This window comes from Solanum lycopersicum, chromosome 6 (genome assembly GCF_036512215.1).
Source record: "Solanum lycopersicum chromosome 6, SLM_r2.1".
NCBI lineage: Eukaryota > Viridiplantae > Streptophyta > Magnoliopsida > Solanales > Solanaceae > Solanum > Solanum lycopersicum.
Genome location: NC_090805.1, coordinates 41,617,398 through 41,636,703, shown reverse-complemented (window position 1 = coordinate 41,636,703; position 19,306 = coordinate 41,617,398). Strand labels below are relative to the sequence as shown.

The window sequence follows — 19,306 nt, the reverse complement described above, 5'->3', positions numbered from 1 at the left end:
GCAAGGCAATGGATGTGACTACACTGTGCTGCCTTAACTCATTCTCATCTTGGAAAGCTGTTGCAATATATGTTTTTGGAAGCTCGACATGTAGTTTATCTTATGCAATTAAATCAGGCTTCTTGTTTGCCCTCTTTAGAGGAATTAAATCAGCGTAAAATCGCATGTCCAAACGCTATTTCCATCTTACGATATCATATCATAATATGGTATCGCATGGTCAAACACCTACTTAATAATGGTGAATTGATAAAACTACTCCTATCATTTATTGTTTCTTAATTCCTATGCCAAGTCAATAGTGGACAACTGTTGTTGGATAGACGGAGTACTTTTCATTTCACAAAATCAATACATAAATAAAAATATTCTTCATATATTACCCTTGAGAATTATTAACCTTGAAAATATATATTTGACCAACATAGAAAAACCAAGTAACTAATTCATGTCCATTGGTCAAATTAATTAATAAAAATAAACTTACTCATGTTCACTTATTAAAAAAGAAAACAACATAAATTTCACTAGTTTAAATCCTGACTACTAGAATTCGTGATAATATGAGATATTACTTTATATACCATATTTTGTCCTTTAAATACATTTACATTACACGCGAGACACATGTATCCACGATTTATTAGTTTGAATTAAAGGAGCATACCGTGTTTACATTTTAAAAAGTTTAAATAATTTTTTTTAAAAAAAAACAAATCGCAACGATTTTTAATTAATTTTTTTTAAAAAATCAAATCACTGCCAAAGCAGCGATTTTAAATCAAATCTTTTTAGCGATTCGATTTTTAAAAATATTTATTGAAAACCGCTGCGATTTGATTTTTTTTAAAAAAATTATTTAAACTTTAAAAAAAAGCAAATAAATAAATAAATAAATAAAGTCACATAAGAAAATTTTAGTTTGAAAATCACTGATTTTGTTTAATTTTTTTCAAAAAAAAAATCAAATTTAACAAATTGCTGCTATTGTAGCGATTTTACTTTTTCGAGCAGACAAAACTGCTACTTCATGAGCGATTTTACCATTTTGATTAAAAAGAAATTTCATATACCGTTTTGAAATATTTGTTAACATTTTTCACCCTTTAGGCTCCGGACTACCTCTTCTTCTTTCTGCTCCCCGCGTCCCCCAACCCACGACGCAAAAAACAAATACAACTACATATCAATGTAGTCCAACATAGTGAAATCTAAAAAAGGATAGTGCATACACGAAACTTACTTCTACCTCAAATGTGAACAGAGAGGTTGTTTCGAATGGACTCCAACTCAAAACAAAACTTATCTAGAAAAAGAGATAATAGAAGTACAAAACCACAACAAAATAATACTACAAACGAAATATACAAAATAAAAGATAGTACTAGCAGAAATTAAACAACAAGGATCTAAAAGAGTAGTTCTACTACTGTTAAAGGGCAACAGGACAAAACACTCCTACATACTTTAATGGATGCAAAAACGAATGAAAGCACTTTACCATACACATACAGAGAATGTGTATTTACCATGCTGTACTATTCCATTGATTACCTATGGTCTCTCACCGACACAAACAAGAGACAACTATGTAATCCAAAGAAAACATTTAAAAATAAATGAACGGGTTTTTTCTTAATTCGTTGAAGGAACACCTTGATCTCCCATGGTTTTCATTAGTTCAATGGAAAAATAGTTTAAGGGGGAATATGTCAAATATACAAATAGAATGGAAACAAAAGCCTCTTCTTAGTCCTCGTAAAGAACTAACCTGTACAACAGAACAATGAATTTCACGGGACAAATATACTATAGACAAACCATGTTTAAAAGCCCTCAAAATACAAGATGCATAAGTTGCATTTCCTGCATAACAAAATGGCGCCCCTATACCTTGGGCTTCCATAATACTGATCCTATAAAAAAGATCAGCTTACCTATTTTTCAGCACCTAATCTCATAAGAACCAGCTTTTGTGATATAGCGAACCCATTCAACTGTGTTGTAGCCGCTCTTTTCCCATACCTGCAAACAGTTACTAAGTGAAGCAGCATTTCGACCCAAAAATCAGTCCCTAATTACAAGTTTGGCAAGCATACCTTGAGAAAGCGAACTCGAAGTCCAGATGCCGTAAACATGGGAACCTACAATGACAAAAGTGGGTCATGCAGCTGCAACAAATAGTTTAACCATGATAGAAACAAAGAAGCACAACAAATTTCAGAAGTTAGTAATCCTAAACAGTGCCATAACTGATTCTATGAAATCAGATCCTGTTATAACCTACATTTTCTAATTGTATGCTGATTTAAGTCAGAAAAGAAACGACTATTGCCATCACGTGAGTGCCCATAAAGCTTCCCCTAATAACGAATGAAATGTGCTACCACTTGATTGGAAGATAGAGAAAAGGGAAAGAAAAACTGAGCTGACAAAATTCAAGCACAAAAGATACTAGAGAGAAAAATAATAGAACAAAGTTAATTTTCACTAAGTCCAACTTGGTCAATGAAAAACAATGAGAATACAATTGTCTCACTATTTCCTTTCTTTATTTTCCCTTCCCTTCTAATCCAACGAAGGTACAGCTCCTCCAATCAGCTAGTAAACTTGGCTGGTATATCATTTTTGACAAGGCTGAATACCAAACTCCTCCACAACTTGTATCACAAGAAAGTAGTAGCAAATAGCGATGATGATTGCCATTGATTGGTACAAGATTCAATAGCAGTCACCTACTCTTAGTAGTCCTTCTGGAAATATTTTTCTAAGCATTGGGCTCAGCCATTTGCATCTAATTCCAAAATTCTTACATTCAGGTTCCACCTCCTCTCCAAGAACAAGAACCATTGAAGCTAGGAGTACATGCCATCATTGACCAAGTGAACACAGTTATCAACCCCCCCCCCAAAAAAAAAAAAAAACATTCAGGCACCTGGAATTCCATCTGAATTGGTGGCCTAGTCCAGGACTTCTTCTCTGCTATTGTCGAAATCAACTCCACTTCAGCACTCATTGTTGACTCAGTTTGCCCAGGAAATTTTTTTATCCTGCAACAAGAAGCCGATATTGAAGATCCAAACCACTAGAAACTAGATGTACTGCAGAAGAAGGTAAAATAGTATAGCTGGCATGCTATTAAAGAATACAGAAGATGGTCAATACACAATTATAGTATTCACAACAATATCTTGGATCAGTGGCAAAATGGACGAGAACATTTGTGTGCACTCCATCTCTGCCACAACATGGTCGAGAAGCTGAAATAATGGATACTTCAAAATAAAAACGAAAAAAGGGGGCCAAGAAAAACATATTTGTCAAATGAACTGAGCAATTATGCTACTTGCTACTATATGAACACAAACACTGGTCAATAATACACCCTTTACCGGATTATGATATCTTGAAGAACAAGGGACAATTAATTCCTTTTAGAAGCAACAAAGAAAGACAAAATTTAGCAGTCGTAGTCTTCCACTGCTCATGGACAACAACAAGACCAAGAAGATCCCACTTTTTTCTCACCAGAACTCCCTTTCTTGTACACCACATTTCTACCCCCCCCCCCCCTTTTTTTTTAATCAGGTCTAGAGAATATATTCTCCATCAAGACAGTTTGAGGCTGTATTATAATACATGTTTGAGAGGCTGGAAAGCTCATGCAAAGAAAATTCCATATTGTTCAAAACGACGAGCGATAGTATAAGAACATCTGTTTGTCAACTTTCAAGCATAAACAGATCAGCTTAGATGAAGTGTATGAAATTTAACTTGCTTCAAGGAAAGCATCTATAAGCAAGCAATTATGCACATAGAGACAAACTACATGTGACTACATAACATATTGCAAAGGCAGAGTCTAAGCTAAACATTCGCTTCTACAAAATTCCAATTGCCTCCAGTTTGAACAAAATGGATCACTCTGAAGCACACATTATTCTTCTTTGATTACATAAAGAAACCGGTATAGCCTAACAGGTTTCCCTTTGTAACTCTGTCAAGTTTCTGTAACAAGAATGTGGTGAAAACATTCTAAAAGAGATTAAATGCCACCAAACAAAAAGATAATCTTTGACAAACAAAACTCTCATCCATTGATTAATAGCAGCAAATTCCATGGTAAAAAGGATCCATAAGTGAAGGGATGAAAGAAATAGAAAATTAGCATTTCGTACGTAATATTGATTTTTGATAATGGACAACATGATAGCAAAGACCTAATCTCCACCTTGAGCTATTGAGATCTTTACTAATGGGATTACACCTCTGCTGACTTTTGAGTAACATTCAGATAGAAAGGTTGGCTGTAACTCCATAAACACCAACTCAATTAGTACAAATATATAAGAGGTCTGTTTAATTAATCTAGATTGGCTAAATTTCCAAACGTTCACTTGAAAGGGGGTCTTCCCTAATAATGTCTGTCATATGAAAGGAGTCACACGCCCAAACACTGAAAAAATCCCCACACCACCACACACACACAATTATTATGCCTAATTGTAAAAAAAAGCAAATGTCACATCCTGGCATTAGCTTGTGGATACCAGTCACTTCAATAACCCCTCCATTTATTTGTACATTCATTTTTTGTTACAAATAAAGAGGCAAGTATTCATCAAATTCCAAAATATTTATAAACTAAATACGATCCAAATAGTATATAGGTTTTTCTAACACTATATGACTAGATGTCAGAAGTTTGATTCACATGCAACCAAGGTCCTAATGCATAAAGTGTACAACATCTTCAAGAACAATGTCCAATCTAGAGGAATGTCAATTTCATATTTTTAGACTATAGGTTAAAGTCACAGTCAACTTGAGACCCGAGGTCAAACCCTGAATAAATTTAGTTTGTAACCCTATAGGATTACACCAAAAAAGATAAATCTATTGCACACTCACTTCCACACCAAAGAGTCAATGGATGGATTGTACTTTGCTCTCCCTGATGTCACCTGGAAGCTTGCTTTTGCAGTTTGCTTTGGCACTGGAACTTTAATGACAACTCCAAGAGCAAACATTTTTGCACCAAACACACTCTTAACCTGAAAAGGATACAAATCATGTTAGAAAATTATATATGATATCTAAGTGGACCGACGTTCCGAAATAAATTTTATTCTATATTGAAAGAAGTGTAACAAACCTTAACATTCACTTCCATTCGCGTACGACCTAATTCCTTGATTGTTGGCAATACACGGAAAGGAAGATTTACTCCTTCGGTAATGCGGTACCTGAGGGAAAAAAGTTTGCAATTATAAATTCAGGCACTGTTATGAAAATGACATGAGTTGAGCTTAAATGGAGAAGTGATGATAAATTGATAATATAGCCTACCCCAACTTGTTTGAGATTGAGGCGTAGTTGTTGTAGCACAGTAGTTTTACTTTCATATTGTTCTAGTAATGTTTAAAGAAGATAACAAGCCAACTGTTCAAATTTTTGTTTTGAAGTACTTCGCGGAGAAAAGATCACAGTAATTTAGATCTTAAATTGTTAAAACTTGTCAATGTTGTATAATGGATAATCTTATGTAGAAGTGAATTCTAGTTTGAGATGTCTCAGGAATGGAATGGAATGAGAAATTGAAAGACGGAGAAGAAAATTCATATATATATAGGAAGCACGGTCAGAATACTCTGTGATTTCACCTGATTATAGTGAACTTGCAATTCAACGGACAAATAGTCAAAGTTGATAATTATTTATATGATACTTATTCAAGATTGATATTATGATGTTAAAGGTAAAACATCATTCGCTTTGACATGCAAAATTTCCAATTCTATTTAGCATTGTTCTATAAAAGATAAATGAAGAGCCACAGACTCAAGCTTCCAGCTTGAGAAGATAATAAAAACAGAACTAAAAAACAACCATGTAGTAACAGAAGTATGAACTTACTTCATCAGTTCGAATTCACCATCTGGTGGTACAAAGCTGACAGTCTTTTCTGAATTGAATCTCGTTAAGTTTACACATTGGTGGAAAGTAACATCATCAAGTTCAATAGTCTTTCCGCTGCACAGAGTAACAAAGTAATGCATTATGTTGGTGACAACACAAAATGGTACCGCATTATGCTGGTGACAACACAAAATGGTACCCGACCATGCATAGGCTGAAACTAACATGAAGGCCAAACTGAAAAAGCTACATACTACATGTTTCAATAGACTAGGAAGAGTAAGTTGTGGACTCTACAGAAAATGGAAACACAACAGACAGAAGCAGTCCAACATTTAAAGCATACCTTAACATTTTAGTTCTGATCGATTATAAAGATATACGGCACATTGAAGATAAACATTTTAAAATTATGAAAACATGCTTTAAAGTACATGTAAAACTACGTGATCGGGTAAATCTTATTTATGGTCCCTGCCCGACATCATAGGCTATTACTATTACCATCTGTATCTTTTGAACTTAAGAAGAATGGAACAAATATGCTAGAATTTTTAATTTCATAAATTCGTTAACTTCTCAAAAAAAACAAAAATAAAAAAATTAAATTTCATAAGTAGTAAAAGAAGAATGTATGGGTTTTCTTGAAATACCATTTTTGTTGTTGAGAAAAGCCAAGTATACAAGTACAACATGAACAGTGCTCGAATACAAGATAATCTTTTTTCTAAAGATATTAATGCATACATCATGTGAAGATATGCCTTTTGGTCTCAGAATAAACATTCATCATTAAGAAGCAACTTTAAACATCTAAGCTAGCGTCGGTGGTCAGATAGATGACTGGATGACACTACTCTAATGGAGCAACTTCCGGATCTTTATGCAACCATCTCTACCAAGATTCTACAGTAGCCGATTGCTATTCTAAACAGGGATGGAAGTTTCAATTAAGAAGCAACTCGTATGACTGGGAACTTGATTGCATATATGACTTAATTCAAAAGCTAGAACCGTTCTCTCTTGATGATCAGGTGGCTCATTCTTTTTTGTGGACTGTGTTACTCGGACTCTACAAAAATATGGTCGCACCTGTCGTATCCTCCAAAAATGCATTATAGGTAACAGTAGATGTTCCTACTTGCAACATAGGTTACCAAAATGCAGTTCCTACTTGCATTTCCTGGAATACTGGCTATAACGGTAGATGTTCTAATGATAAGAGTGATAACATTGCAAAGGTAAAATCTAGATGCTGTAAGAGTCTTTATTTGTGTTGTAGGAAGAATGTTGTATCTAACTTAGCCTCTTTGTTGGATCTGCTGAATTCCTTCAATATATAGAACGGAGACCTCTAATATGATGCACCCTTATTAGCATCTGCTTGGTAGTCGGTAATAAAATTTAACCTTTTCATTAAAAATAAGAAAAGAAAAAGCTAGCTTCAGTGGGGGAAGTTTCATGAACCTTCCACATCAAGAAAATTGCTGTTAATTCTCTTGAACAACCCAATCCCATTTCCTTATCGAGCATTAACATTTCTCTTCCAATTAGATGCAAAGACCAAAAAAAAAAAAAAGACATCATTCTTTCCTTTTTGAGGATATCTAATATCAAACAAACAAAAATCTTCATTTCACAGTAGCCTAAATTGGAAATCACTTAAGTAAACCTACTGGAAGAAGTAGTTCAAGAAGAGAATTCTGCAGATGCAAGTTCAGTGATGAAAAACAAGTAATTATAATTTACCTCTTTGTTGGACGGGATTTAAGCTGCGACTCTTTCTCAAGACCAATTTTATCATTTAACCCCAACTTCAAATCAGGCATTCCAGAAAGAAAGCATTTCATGAGAACTTTCCCAGTTACATCACAACGGAGCACACTACCTACAATTGTCTTGTTAGAGGAAAACTGAAAACAAAAAAGCATCCACCAAGCCACGCAAGAACTTTATACCTTTTGAAGACATAAGGAGATTAACACTTTCTACTATATCCAGAAACACCTGTCAAACATATAAATCCCAATTTTTCAGAAATTGCGCAGATAAGAGAACTACAAAAAATTTATTATGAGGTAGACAGCAAAAACCACCTCATTCTTCTTATAAACAAGACCCTCCCTGCGCCAACCAACAGCGCCCGTGACTTGTAATGTGGCGTTTGGAACTGGTTTATCCAAAGGCTGCTGGAGTTGTGCATGAGAAGAAGAAGTCAATAGAGTTATCCATTCCTTTTTTTCTTTTGAGAAAGAACAAAGTTAAGTCGTATTACAAAAAGTATTTCTCTTTGCTCACGACTGATCTTTTTCTTTCAAGAGGTATCTCATGAGTGTACTTTTTTAAGAAAAAATAAATAGATAAATATTATAAACTACTCTATGATGCTACGATAACAAATAGGGAGACAACTAACCTTTGACGAAAAGGGTGAGCGGACCCCTTCCTGAGTAATATAGAGTTTCAAGATTTCAGGTGAAAGATTTTGAGGGTAACCAAAGTCCATTATTTCTGTGATGTATGCAAATTAACGAAAATTAAATTAAAAAGCACATTAGATAGGTATATGAAAAATTGAAAATGTTAAACAGTAACCTTTGTGGCTTACAACAAATGATTATCGGATCTATGCAGATTAAAGTAATTAGCTTGTCCATAGATAGTTGTCATTCATTGTTATACTACAAAGTGATGAAAAGCAGTTTAAGATGTCTATGCATGGAACAAAATTATAATGAAAATAGTAATGGCTCATTAGCCATTTCATGAACCAGATCAGCCTCAGGTTAGGCAAGACAAAAGTGTGCCCCGGTTAGCATTCAAAACTAGACCATATTGGATTATTCTATCTGAGATTTTCTTCCTTCTTTTTATAAAGATCCAGATGTTGTTTCATCGCAAGGGAGTGGGCTTGCAATCTACCTTCCATATGTGAGACAATGACTGAATGGACATCCCATATAAACAGAGAAGGGTAACAACTGGGCAAAGGGAAATTGCAGTGAAGGTGCTGATTCAATCATGACAACTAATTAGCAGGGCAAGGTTCCTCTTTTTTTCTTGTCTTCATCTTCTTCTTCCTCCTCGCCTTCCTATCCACTACAACAATTTCAAGACCCTCCACCCTGGAGGCCCTAGAGCACAGACTTCCTTTGACCCTCGTCGGGTAGCTTCTCTTCTTCCTTCCTTTTTTTCTTCCTTTGCCCCAACAGTCAGCACTGATCAAACACTTCCCAACTAAACTACTACATTTCTTCTCCAACGAAAGAAAACTGATATTCAATCTCGCTCCTTACCAGCCAAATGAAGCATTCAGACTCTACCTTACGATAATTTCTTTTTTCCTTCTTCAATTTTTCCTGATATTTTCCATCTCCTGCTAATTGTTTTTGTGTTTTCTTAATCTATCCACCGCCAATGCTTTTGTTAGGCTCTGCTATTTCTGGTTGTGTCTTGAAATTATGCAATTCAGATAGCTTTTGGTTTCACTGAGTACATGTGGTAAAATTTTGTTGTCTATTTTCGATTATATAAAGATCAAAATGTGGACAACAGACTTACAAAACAATAAATTCGGATAGAGAATTTGAGAAATAAAAATTAAATTCACTGATTTATTGGCCGTGTCATCCAACATATAAACACTAGTCACACATACATTTCCGCCTCTATTACCCCACTAATATCCCATCCTAAGTAATAGGATCAGCCCTGTCCCATTTATATACCAAATGCCCCCTAAGAAAATGCTTTCTTTATGTTGTGCACTGTCCAGGCGAGTGATATACTACTTACTACATCGAGTACATCATGCCAAAATCGGACAAAGAGATCTCACTAGCAAGTGACTAAGGCAAGATACTAACAAAAATTACTAGATTCACATGCTTTCTTAAGGTCCATAATGCAGTTTACACTTCACAAAACCTCATGTTCAAGCAAACCGCAATGGTAAACACAAGCAACTATGACCACTAAACAACAGATCCTAGCAAGAGAGGATATGAAGAATGACATCACATATCAGTCATCAATCAATTGAATTATTGAAGTGAGGACTACGTAACCAACTTGGCCTCTCCTCAACTTTGCTTTCCTGTTTCCACATTATCCTAACAGTGGTGCTCTATCCAGTTATAATTTTCCTCTCAAAGATAACAAAGTGGGTAAAGGAGAAAGCAGTTGTACACATAAAAAATCAAAATCACTTGAGAAAATTGAAAATTGAAGTAGTACATAATTAATACAGAGAGATTTTTTCTTTTTGGATTAGTTATCCAGAAAGGATATCTGTTTTGATAAGACAGGAAGGGTTTCTACATTGAACTTTTAGATTAAAATGTCAAAATAAATAATCTCCAAATGGCGTACCATCCAAAAGCTCGTAAATTAGGACAAAGTTATTACGAATGGCATCTTCGTCAAAAGAACCACCAAAATAAGATTTGAATAGTGCAACAGCCTGCATGAGAATCAAAAAGAAAGTTGTCACAAGGAGTAAACACAACTAGAATACACTGTCATTAAATCCACATCTACAAATAATATCACATTCATTATACCAGTTATAAGAAGAAAGGGTGGTAACAATGACAAGCAGAAGACAGATTTAGACAATTAAATAATAGATATGGCATTATGCTCCCCTTCTCCATTTCATATGAAATCATGCACGTTTCTCCTGAGATGGTTAAAAAAGTATGGTATGATGTTATTTTATAACTGTGGTGTTTGGGAAATTTGTGTGAACTCGATTATTCCAATGGATGTATGCTACTTCTCGCCAGGTACAGATATTTTACAAACTTAACAATTAAGAGAGTGAGGTTACCTCAACCACAAACTTGAATGCACATGCGACATTTGCATTGGTGCTAACTACAATCACAATATAGACATTGCTAATTCTCATGTAGAAGAAAGAGCAACCTCCAATCTGCCTGACAGGACATGTCCCGAGTTCTTTTGTCTGCATTATATGCATCCGAAAGGCATCTACCATATTACCCCTGTTCAATCAAGTTCACAGTTTAACGAGAACATCACGGATTATATTGCAATAGACCTCTTTATTTTTTACCACTGATGGCATGATGGACTTCAGCACACATCTTATTAGAAAAAAAGAAGAAAGTACAGAAGCTGAAGACATGATCTCATTGGTTTACTGAACAAACATGTTTATCAGTAATTAAAATGGTAATGAGAAAAATGGGCAAATAGATGTTATTTATAAAACCTACAAATGGCAATTGCAACGGATGTCAAAGCCAAAAAGTTGACAAATCCAAGCTGAACATTGGTCAAAATTTCTTGATAGCAGAATAAGAGGCACATTTCTTACAAGTGACACGTTTCATGTTTGTATTCAAATTACCAAATACCTGCTAAACATGTGACCGTTGACAGATTAAGAGAAAAATAGACAGTTTGTTTTATCAATCCAAGGCAAAAAAGGTCAAACTTAAGACACAAGGAGGAAAAATGCAGAGAATAGCATCAAAGCTAAATTAGGAATCCAAAAGAGAATTAAAGTTTATTGTAAAACAAAAACAAAATAAGAATTTGAAAAAACTAAAATTAATTGATAATACTGTCTGCAGAGGAATGATTTTCTTCAGTTTGATTTAATTATATCAATATTAAAAAGTGAAATTGAAAGGTTATTTTTGGAGATAAGAGGAAAATCTGCAAAGATGAAGAAAGCAATGGGAATTGTAACACCCATTTAAAGCAAACAAGCATAAGAATGTATGTCACTGGAGGAGCATTTTGATAAGCTTCTGCTTTTAGTTTCTATTGTCTCACCAAGGGACCCAAAGACGAGAGAATTATTCCCACTTGATCAGTTTCATCCCCTCTATTTTCAAGGGGGGTGAAAAGATACTAAAGGGGGAAAATGCTCTAGAAACTCAATCACATCTCATGCTATTAATAGAGGATTTTATTAGTCAACTTCCAATATCTACTTGGTCAGGAATTGCAAGTCCAACTAACAATGGGAGATGCTTTCCGCGGCAAATTCATAATATAATAAGTTTATATTTTCTGGAAACAGCCCTAGCGATTAGTTCAACTGACAAAGCTTGAGCGAATTGTGTCTTAGGTCACAAGTTCGACCCTGCTTCAAGGTAACTAAATCTAGTATTTAAGTGGAGAAAGGAAAAGTGGTAAGTTCATCATCCCCACGTTACAAAGGTTGTAGACTTGCAGTTGACCCAAAGGATTGGCTCCAGTAGATTTCTCCGCCATAAAAACTATTTTCAGGAAAGATATACAAGAATAATACTTTCAGCCACTAGAACTCACACTTGCTTTCAAATACAATTATTTATGACAATAGGAGGATTCAAGAATTAATTTAATGGATCAGATGTTGCATCAGACTTTTTAACCCACATCCAATAAAAACAAAAGCTAGAATTTTTGCATTGGATCAAAGGATCTCATTACATCCTTTCTTGTTGGACAAAGATCTCCCTCTTTCCAGCTGAGAAAACACATTCAAGTGTGAAACTCCAGATCTCAAGCTTACTCAATTAAACACCAGCATCACGCAACAAGTAAAGTCATTACAAAATATGCTTTAAACTAGGTTAATGCTTAATATACTCCCTATTTTTTTCTCCCTCGTCTTCTCAAAGTACCTGGAGCATGACCTCGTAGAACTACTTTAATTCCTCTAAAGAGGGCAAACAAGAAGCCTGATTTAATTGCATAAGATAAACTACATGTCGAGCTTCCAAAAACATATATTGCAACAGCTTTCCAAGATGAGAATGAGTTAAGGCAGCACAGTGTAGTCACATCCATTGCCTTGCATTCCACCCTCCCAGTCATCACATACTTACATATATATATATATGCATACGTTAGCAAATGGCACCATGAGCTTACCGGTGTTTCCATCTATTTACAGCTTAGTCCCAAATATTTGTTTTATTTCTTTAGCCCTCTTGTACAGTTTGTTAGGATGGTGATGTCACCACTGGGTTTGTTCAAAGGTCAATTGTGTTGCAGCTGTTAAAGGCAATTTCACTATTGGGCAAGAGCCACGCGATCTAGATTTACTCTCCTACACTCTTTATTTTCACTTGTAATCCCATATTACAGCATGCTGAATGAAGAATCAAATCTATGTTTTCTCTCCAATTCTTTATTTTCCTTCATCTTTGCTTTCATCTTCATTTGATTTCTCTATTCTTCGATTTAATTGTTCCTTATGTATGAGAATTGCAAAAAGCACATGATTTCTATGGTTGATCCTCGCAACTGGCGTAACTTATTCGGGGAAAGGGAGAAATTCTTTGAATGGAAGCACTCATTGGGTTTTCATTGTTATAATGAATGTTCCGCTTCCAATTTAGATGCCTATAATAATTTCAGCTGAATATGGAATAGAGTTGGCTCTATGCCGACCCAATCCCTGATGGAGATACTTATGGATCCTACCCCAAACTTCTACATGTTACTGCTGCTAATGCTATAGAAATTATAGGAGAGAATCTGGACATGGGAGCAAAGAATGCATTAGTTAATCAAGTTCATGTTGTATGCATGGGGAACTAGAAAGTCATTACATACTGGGTTACAGCTACAACACTACAACAAACTCAACTGCAGGTGGCCAGTTTTTCAATAGCATTCAAGATTGGGAGTCCAGAGTGGAAGTTTGATGTCATTACCAATCAGTGATATCAGCTAGATAGCTATGATTCAAGGGCAAGTGCCTACTCTTTTCTTCTAGCACTATTTACGAAGAAATATTGGAAGTCTATTACTTGCAGCAAACAGCCAATCTTTTGTTGAGGATCTGGATGAGAGTGATATCGAAGAGATCACTATTTGGATTATGGAAATTGATGTTACAGGCAATTGCAACACATAGATTCATGTGGTGATGCGTTCCAATACAGCAAAAACATATTTAAAAAAAAGATCCAAACATACGCATCTAAATATATACAAGTAGATCCATCTCGATGTTCAGACAAAAGTTTCCAGAATTATATACAGAAATCAGCAACTGGTTCCGAAAATCAAATAACAATTCTACGTACACTGATCCGTGCGAAGAGAGTGGAAACATACCCGACGTCGTCACGGTATAGACGATTGATGAGGACATCGCCACGGAGATTGAGGAAGTAAACAGCTGAAGCTGCCACAGGCATGGCTGCAACACCGAAATGGATCTAGAAACTTCGATCAAGTCAGATCTAAATGATTCGAAAGGTTCTTCAATAATAATGAAATGAAAAACGTAGGGAAGAACAGTTAGATTTGTCGTAGATGGGAGAGAAATGTCGCCAGTTGGGGACAGCTTAAATTCGCCGTCTTCGGTATCCCTTTTTTCTTATTTCAACGCCAGAAACAAAATGAAGACGACAGCACGTGCTCTTCGTCTGACCCGGTTTAAAAATTAAAAACGATTAAAAGGTCTAATTTGCCCTTGTAGGAGCAATTCTTTTAACGTTAATTTGTGGTTATCAGAAGTAAATATTGCGTTTTCAAAATTTGCACGAGGAAGAAAGTGAAAAAGAAAAAGAAGAAAAAAGGCAACATTAGTACCTTTTTTTCAGCTCATCGCACTGTCATCGCCGATATCCAATCAGGACGAAAGGCTTATTAAGATCTGCCGCCGGTTGTGATTTCAGTGTTGCCATCGTTTGTCGGTTCTTGAAATGCATCTATCTTCTATCTAGCACAAGTGATGGGTATGTTTAGGAGATTAGCTGGGCTTCTAGGGTTTTCAAAGGATGAAGGTCACGAAGTGAGAGATGAAAGTGTAGGACCTCACAATAATCTTCCTCGTAAAGGATTCAGTGTCCCTGTTCAGGTTCCTGTTTCCAGAGATCTACCTGGTCCTATCCTTGTTCAATGCAATAGAGGTGCTGGAGGCGTTCAGGTAATTAATGGAACAAATGGAGGAAACTTGTTGAGAACCTGTAATTCTGTTTTAATCATTTCTGCTTACAGCCTATCTGGTCAAAATGATCTGTAGACTATAAAGCCCTTAATACTGTTGAAAAATTCAAGTAATTATGTGTAGATACCATCTTGTTAGGCCGGCTTAATTAGACAATTTCCAAGTTACTGCTACACGAAAAAAGAAAGATAAATCCTGAAGTGTAGTTTCTGCCAAACACAGCTCAAATAATGATGTAATTGGACTGCTATATGTAACTGAAGAGTTACATTTCCCTACTTAGCGAAAATCTGTATTTTGCTTATGCAATAATTGAAGTTGTAGTTATTCACTCGACCGTAGCAGTTTGGAAATGGAAGTTTCCATGATCAGTGACCTTCCATGAGTGGAAATTAAGTTCTTTCTTTTAACTTTCCTTTAGGTCCTGAGAGAGGAGCTTTGCTGTAGATTTGATTGTGCACAGCTTGAATCATTTACCTGAAATTTCTATTTCCTGTTTTCGATTGTTCTAAGTGTGCTCCTAGTTTTAGTCTTTTAGAGACATCCTCATTCTTTGCTATTTCTAGGTTCCATGGATTCAAACATTCAGTTTCTCTTCTTTTGCTAGTTTTCTGTTAGTACTTATGGAATGTGCATATCTTAGCATATGTAGATCATGATATATATAAAGCTGTCTGACTGCAATGGATCTTCCAGAGTAATCATACAGAACTGTTTTTATGTAGTTTTAGATATCCTTGTATGATTTAAGTTTTTTAGGTTGTAGCCTTTTCTTCTTTAAGCAATTTTTCGAGATCCTCCTATTGTTTTGTGCAACCAGGGCAATAATATTTTTCGCCTGCAGACATGGTGTGGAGAGAGGAGTCAGATTTTTGCCTACAAATATTGGTCCCTGTGATGGTCTAGGCTATAAGTTTATCTGGATCACATAAGAGAAGTATACTGAACTAGATAGAGGCTAGAGCCCCAGTCCCTTTGAAGACATCTGATAAAATTGGAACGATACATAAGTTTAGCATAGCCCCTGCACAAAGATGATATGCACAAATCAGGAAATGGTTCAAATAAAGCTTGTCATTCGCAGGTCCCTCTTATGCAGTTACCTTGAGGAGAAGTATGAGGCGAGATTATGATGTGTCATCACTGTTTAGGCCTGAATCTTCAAGTTTCTTCTTTTATCCAATTAATGAAATTCCATGATAGAGTGTGTCAAACATAAAACAACATGCGATCTAAAGAAAGAATTTTGTTCTGCAACTTGGTTGCTAAGTGTTGAAGCTTTGCAAGTTTAGCTTTTAAACATAATTGTTGGGTGGTAGGAGGACTCCTCCAACATTTGTGTTCAGGTTATCTTCATCTTCTTTCTTTTTGATTAGGACAGACTCAGCTAAGCGACCGAAAACACAGCTCATTTGTAATTACAAATGCAAGATTTTCTTGTTTATTGGTTTAGATTTTGGGTCATGGTGATAGATTCCCTGGAAAGTGTAAGTTGTTTCATTGCCGGCATCAAGAAGATGTCGCATCTGCATATTTTGGACTGTTTGGCTAGAAAGGAACAAGACACGCTTTGAGTGGAAAGGACCGCAGATTGCTAGAGTAAAAATAGATGTATCAAGTTTTTTTTTTGGTGGCTAGAGTATGTTGTAGATGCTATTACCCATCAACGACTGTGGAAATGTTGTAGCTTTGTCGTTTACTTGGTCCTGTAACATTTTGGGACCATACTAATAAAAACTTTTACCCATCAAAGAAAAAATGGAAGATGCTATTGCAGAAATATTAGATGTCAGCTCCATACCTTAGAACATTTAGGCCCGGGGAGCTAATGAGGAAAACCAAAAAAAGTGCTGAAGTAACAAAATCTAGGAAGGGAACAACATTATTCGCAGGGGTTGGAGTACTCCAACTAAAAAGATACATAAGGCATTTAGCTTTCAGAGAGTTGTTAGGAGTTGAAATGCCTAAATCCTAAACCCTGCAAAGGGAAGGACATTCTTATGAAGGATTACTAAGTGTGTTAGGATTTTATTTGTAAGTTGCAACCATAGATGAGGTGTTGTTAAAGGGTCACTTGAGGTACTATTTATCGTGAAACTAAATGAAGTCCAAGTTGGATATTTCGTCTCACTTAGGCAGCAATTTTATGAGGATTCCGAGGCACTAAGGCATAAGAGGCTCTATCTTGAAGAATGTGACACTATACAGTGAATATTGTTGGTACATTGATGTATAAATTGCTAAGAGAAGTGTTACAAATGAACATGTGTTTTATCTGGATATGAAATTAGAATTTAGTTAGAGAATTAGTGGTCATTAAATTTGAATTTCTGATTTATCTGCATGCAAATCAGAAATTTAAAATTGGTTTGGACATGATTTTCTTACTTATACTTCACTTGGTGGTGATTTTCTCAACTTGTCAAAATAATAGTTTTTTTTGTGTACCTATACTCTTTGCATCATACATACATACGTATGTTACCTCCATTTCTTCTCCGCTGAAGTCCATACCATAACTGTGCCTTGTGCTCAAAACATGCTTATTGGACCTGCTACCATCTGTGGCTAGGTTTCTAAGTTCCAGGAACTTGCTGAGATAAGGCGGAGAAGTCCTCTGGGTATCTCCTCACTCCTAGCTTGTTATACATACTGATGACTCTGGGAGATCAAGGGGTCTTTGCATTAACCTTCTGTTGTATGAGCTATGAGACTGTGTGTGCCGTCTGATAAAGAGTATTTGAAAGGCAGAAAGAATAATTTTTTCATTAGTTTGTTCTTCGCGTATTCTTTTATCTTCAAGGACTTCTTAATGCTCTGTATCATACTCAAAGTTCATCTATAGCCAACCTTCCTATCCCTTTAAAACATAAGAAATAGGAAAAAGGTATCTATAAAAAAATGAATTTCTAGATTAGAGAGGACATGGTAGATTTTCTGATTAATTTAAGTTGTTCAGACCGTTGTCCTGCTGCAGTTTTTTTAATGCCTGCCGGTGCTTCTTTGATGGAACCTTTGGTGGTTCCGGAGTGTTTAAGTTTCTTGGTTCATTTGGAATCGTATGAGTAAAAGTGTGTTCTTTAGTGGTGAAGAGAGAATGACAAATTTTTTTGATAGTTCATATCGTGTACGACTTGTTCATTTGATTAAAAATCACTATTATTTCTTGATTAATGCTGAGTGCATCCTGTTATCTGCTTTTGCTATCTCAGAAACTTAGAATAATTGGTAAGTTTGTGATGCACATCTTTAATAGTTTTACATTTTTCTCCGTGCTTAGGGATTGAGATGGTATGCCAAGCGTCTTAGAATAGATGAAGACGGAGATGTGGCAGACGAGTTCCTAGATGAGATCCCAGCAGATGCACCTTCTAGTACAGAAGAGAATAACAAGAAATTCCGTAAGTTTGAATTGAAGTACACTACAAAGCCTGCGAATGTAACAGGCCAGGCACTCTCAGCTGCAGGAAAAATTAAATATCGTGTGGAATATCAAGGCAAATTGGAGTGGATTTGAAAACTTACTATGTGTAGTCATTACATTTGAGATGAGGATTTCAGTAAAATGACTGCAGCTACGCAGCTTGCTTGATATTTTTGCTTTATTCTGAAGGACTTACAGTGTGTTTATGTGGAGTGGTATTGATGGGGGATTCAGTTTCCTGTTGACTCTGATTTGTGAGAAGCTGGTGCCAAGAAGCGATGAAACGCGAAACAGCATGATTTTGCTCTTAAAACTTCCAGTATAGACATGCTATTGAACTTTCAAGAACATCATGTCTTGTTAGCTATTCACTGTATCCTTGTATATTGAGAAAAATTAGAATGGGTATAAATGACAACATCCAACAAGCACTTTTGTAGAGTTCTATTTTCCTGTTCTAACCATAAGACTACGGTATTATAGTGGTTTATTTGATAAATTGTTTATTGCAACCATAAAGGTTGAAGTCTTTTTTAGCAATACATTGTAGTTTGCTAATTTTATTTGTGTTGCTTGTTTGAATTCTGGATGTCGAATAGCCAAAATGTTTTTTACTCATGGATATATTATGCTTTAAACAACATTTTTCCTCTGTGGAACTTATCCTCGTGTTAATTTGGAAACAGTTACTTCAGGTTGTTATATTCTGAAATGTTATTTATAAGAAATGATTATGGTGAGAGACTTGTACGTAAGGCTCTTAGTTTACATGTGCTTTCTAGATTCCTGGAGACCAGCAAGAGTGGCACTGTTAAGGCTCCAGCTTCAATAGCAGTAGAAATATCATTCCCAGACAACTTTGTTTTTCCAGACAATCTGAGACTTCACTTTTTGCGTTAGGTATAAGGTAAAGTGTTGTCAGCAATATTTAAAGAGTTGAGTCAGTCCAGTGATTTAAAACATTGTAAGGTTGAGATATTAGCAGTAGCAAAGAATATAACTTCGCAACATATGACTCCAGTCATATCATTTTT

The 19,306-nt window shown here is 35.6% G+C and overlaps 2 protein-coding genes and 1 non-coding gene across 6 annotated transcripts; 2 read left to right on the top strand and 1 right to left on the bottom strand.

Annotated features, from left to right (window-relative positions):
• Nucleotides 1–1,328: 1,328 nt before the first annotated feature.
• On the bottom strand, nucleotides 1,329–14,401 carry LOC101267903 (AP-2 complex subunit mu). 4 transcript variants are annotated; one of them, XM_069298772.1, is made up of 14 exons: nucleotides 14,011–14,336; nucleotides 10,751–10,928; nucleotides 10,291–10,381; nucleotides 8,336–8,430; nucleotides 8,016–8,105; nucleotides 7,878–7,926; nucleotides 7,669–7,807; nucleotides 5,917–6,033; nucleotides 5,156–5,246; nucleotides 4,912–5,054; nucleotides 2,936–3,050; nucleotides 2,100–2,144; nucleotides 1,938–2,025; nucleotides 1,329–1,771 (listed from the first exon to the last, which is right to left on the bottom strand). In XM_069298772.1, the coding sequence occupies exons 1-13, from the start codon at nucleotides 14,091–14,093 to the stop codon at nucleotides 1,945–1,947; spliced, it is 1,317 nt and encodes a 438-aa protein (XP_069154873.1). In that variant the 5' UTR covers nucleotides 14,094–14,336; the 3' UTR covers nucleotides 1,329–1,771; nucleotides 1,938–1,944. The 4 variants fall into 4 exon arrangements, with proteins under 4 accessions (XP_069154873.1, XP_010322866.1, XP_004241965.1 ...); XM_010324564.4 differs by having other exon boundaries at nucleotides 8,016–8,108; nucleotides 14,011–14,315; XM_004241917.5 differs by having other exon boundaries at nucleotides 1,329–2,025; nucleotides 14,011–14,401.
• Nucleotides 14,402–18,830, top strand: LOC101268194 (uncharacterized). The gene is made up of 2 exons (XM_004241918.5): nucleotides 14,402–14,827; nucleotides 18,129–18,830. Exons 1-2 carry the CDS (start codon nucleotides 14,633–14,635, stop codon nucleotides 18,363–18,365), a joined length of 432 nt encoding a protein of 143 aa, XP_004241966.1. The 5' UTR covers nucleotides 14,402–14,632; the 3' UTR covers nucleotides 18,366–18,830.
• Nucleotides 15,818–15,918, top strand: LOC112939979 (U6 spliceosomal RNA). The gene has a single exon (XR_003247342.1). It is a non-coding gene; the product is annotated as a U6 spliceosomal RNA (small nuclear RNA).
• Nucleotides 18,831–19,306: the final 476 nt, after the last annotated feature.

Bases quoted from the DNA above. Each gene is read 5' to 3' on its own strand.
- LOC101267903 (XM_010324563.4), bottom strand. From the start codon at position 14,093: ATGCCTGTGGCAGCTTCAGCTGTTTACTTCCTCAATCTCCGTGGCGAT. The intron at 8,431-10,290 runs GTACGCCATTTG...CATACATCACAG, and splicing joins AATTTACGAGCTTTTGGATG to AAATAATGGACTTTGGTTAC. The intron at 2,026-2,099 runs GTATGCTTGCCA...AACTGTTTGCAG, and splicing joins TTCGAGTTCGCTTTCTCAAG to GTATGGGAAAAGAGCGGCTA.
- LOC101268194 (XM_004241918.5), top strand. From the start codon at position 14,633: ATGGGTATGTTTAGGAGATTAGCTGGGCTTCTAGGGTTTTCAAAGGAT. The intron at 14,828-18,128 runs GTAATTAATGGA...CTCCGTGCTTAG, and splicing joins GAGGTGCTGGAGGCGTTCAG to GGATTGAGATGGTATGCCAA.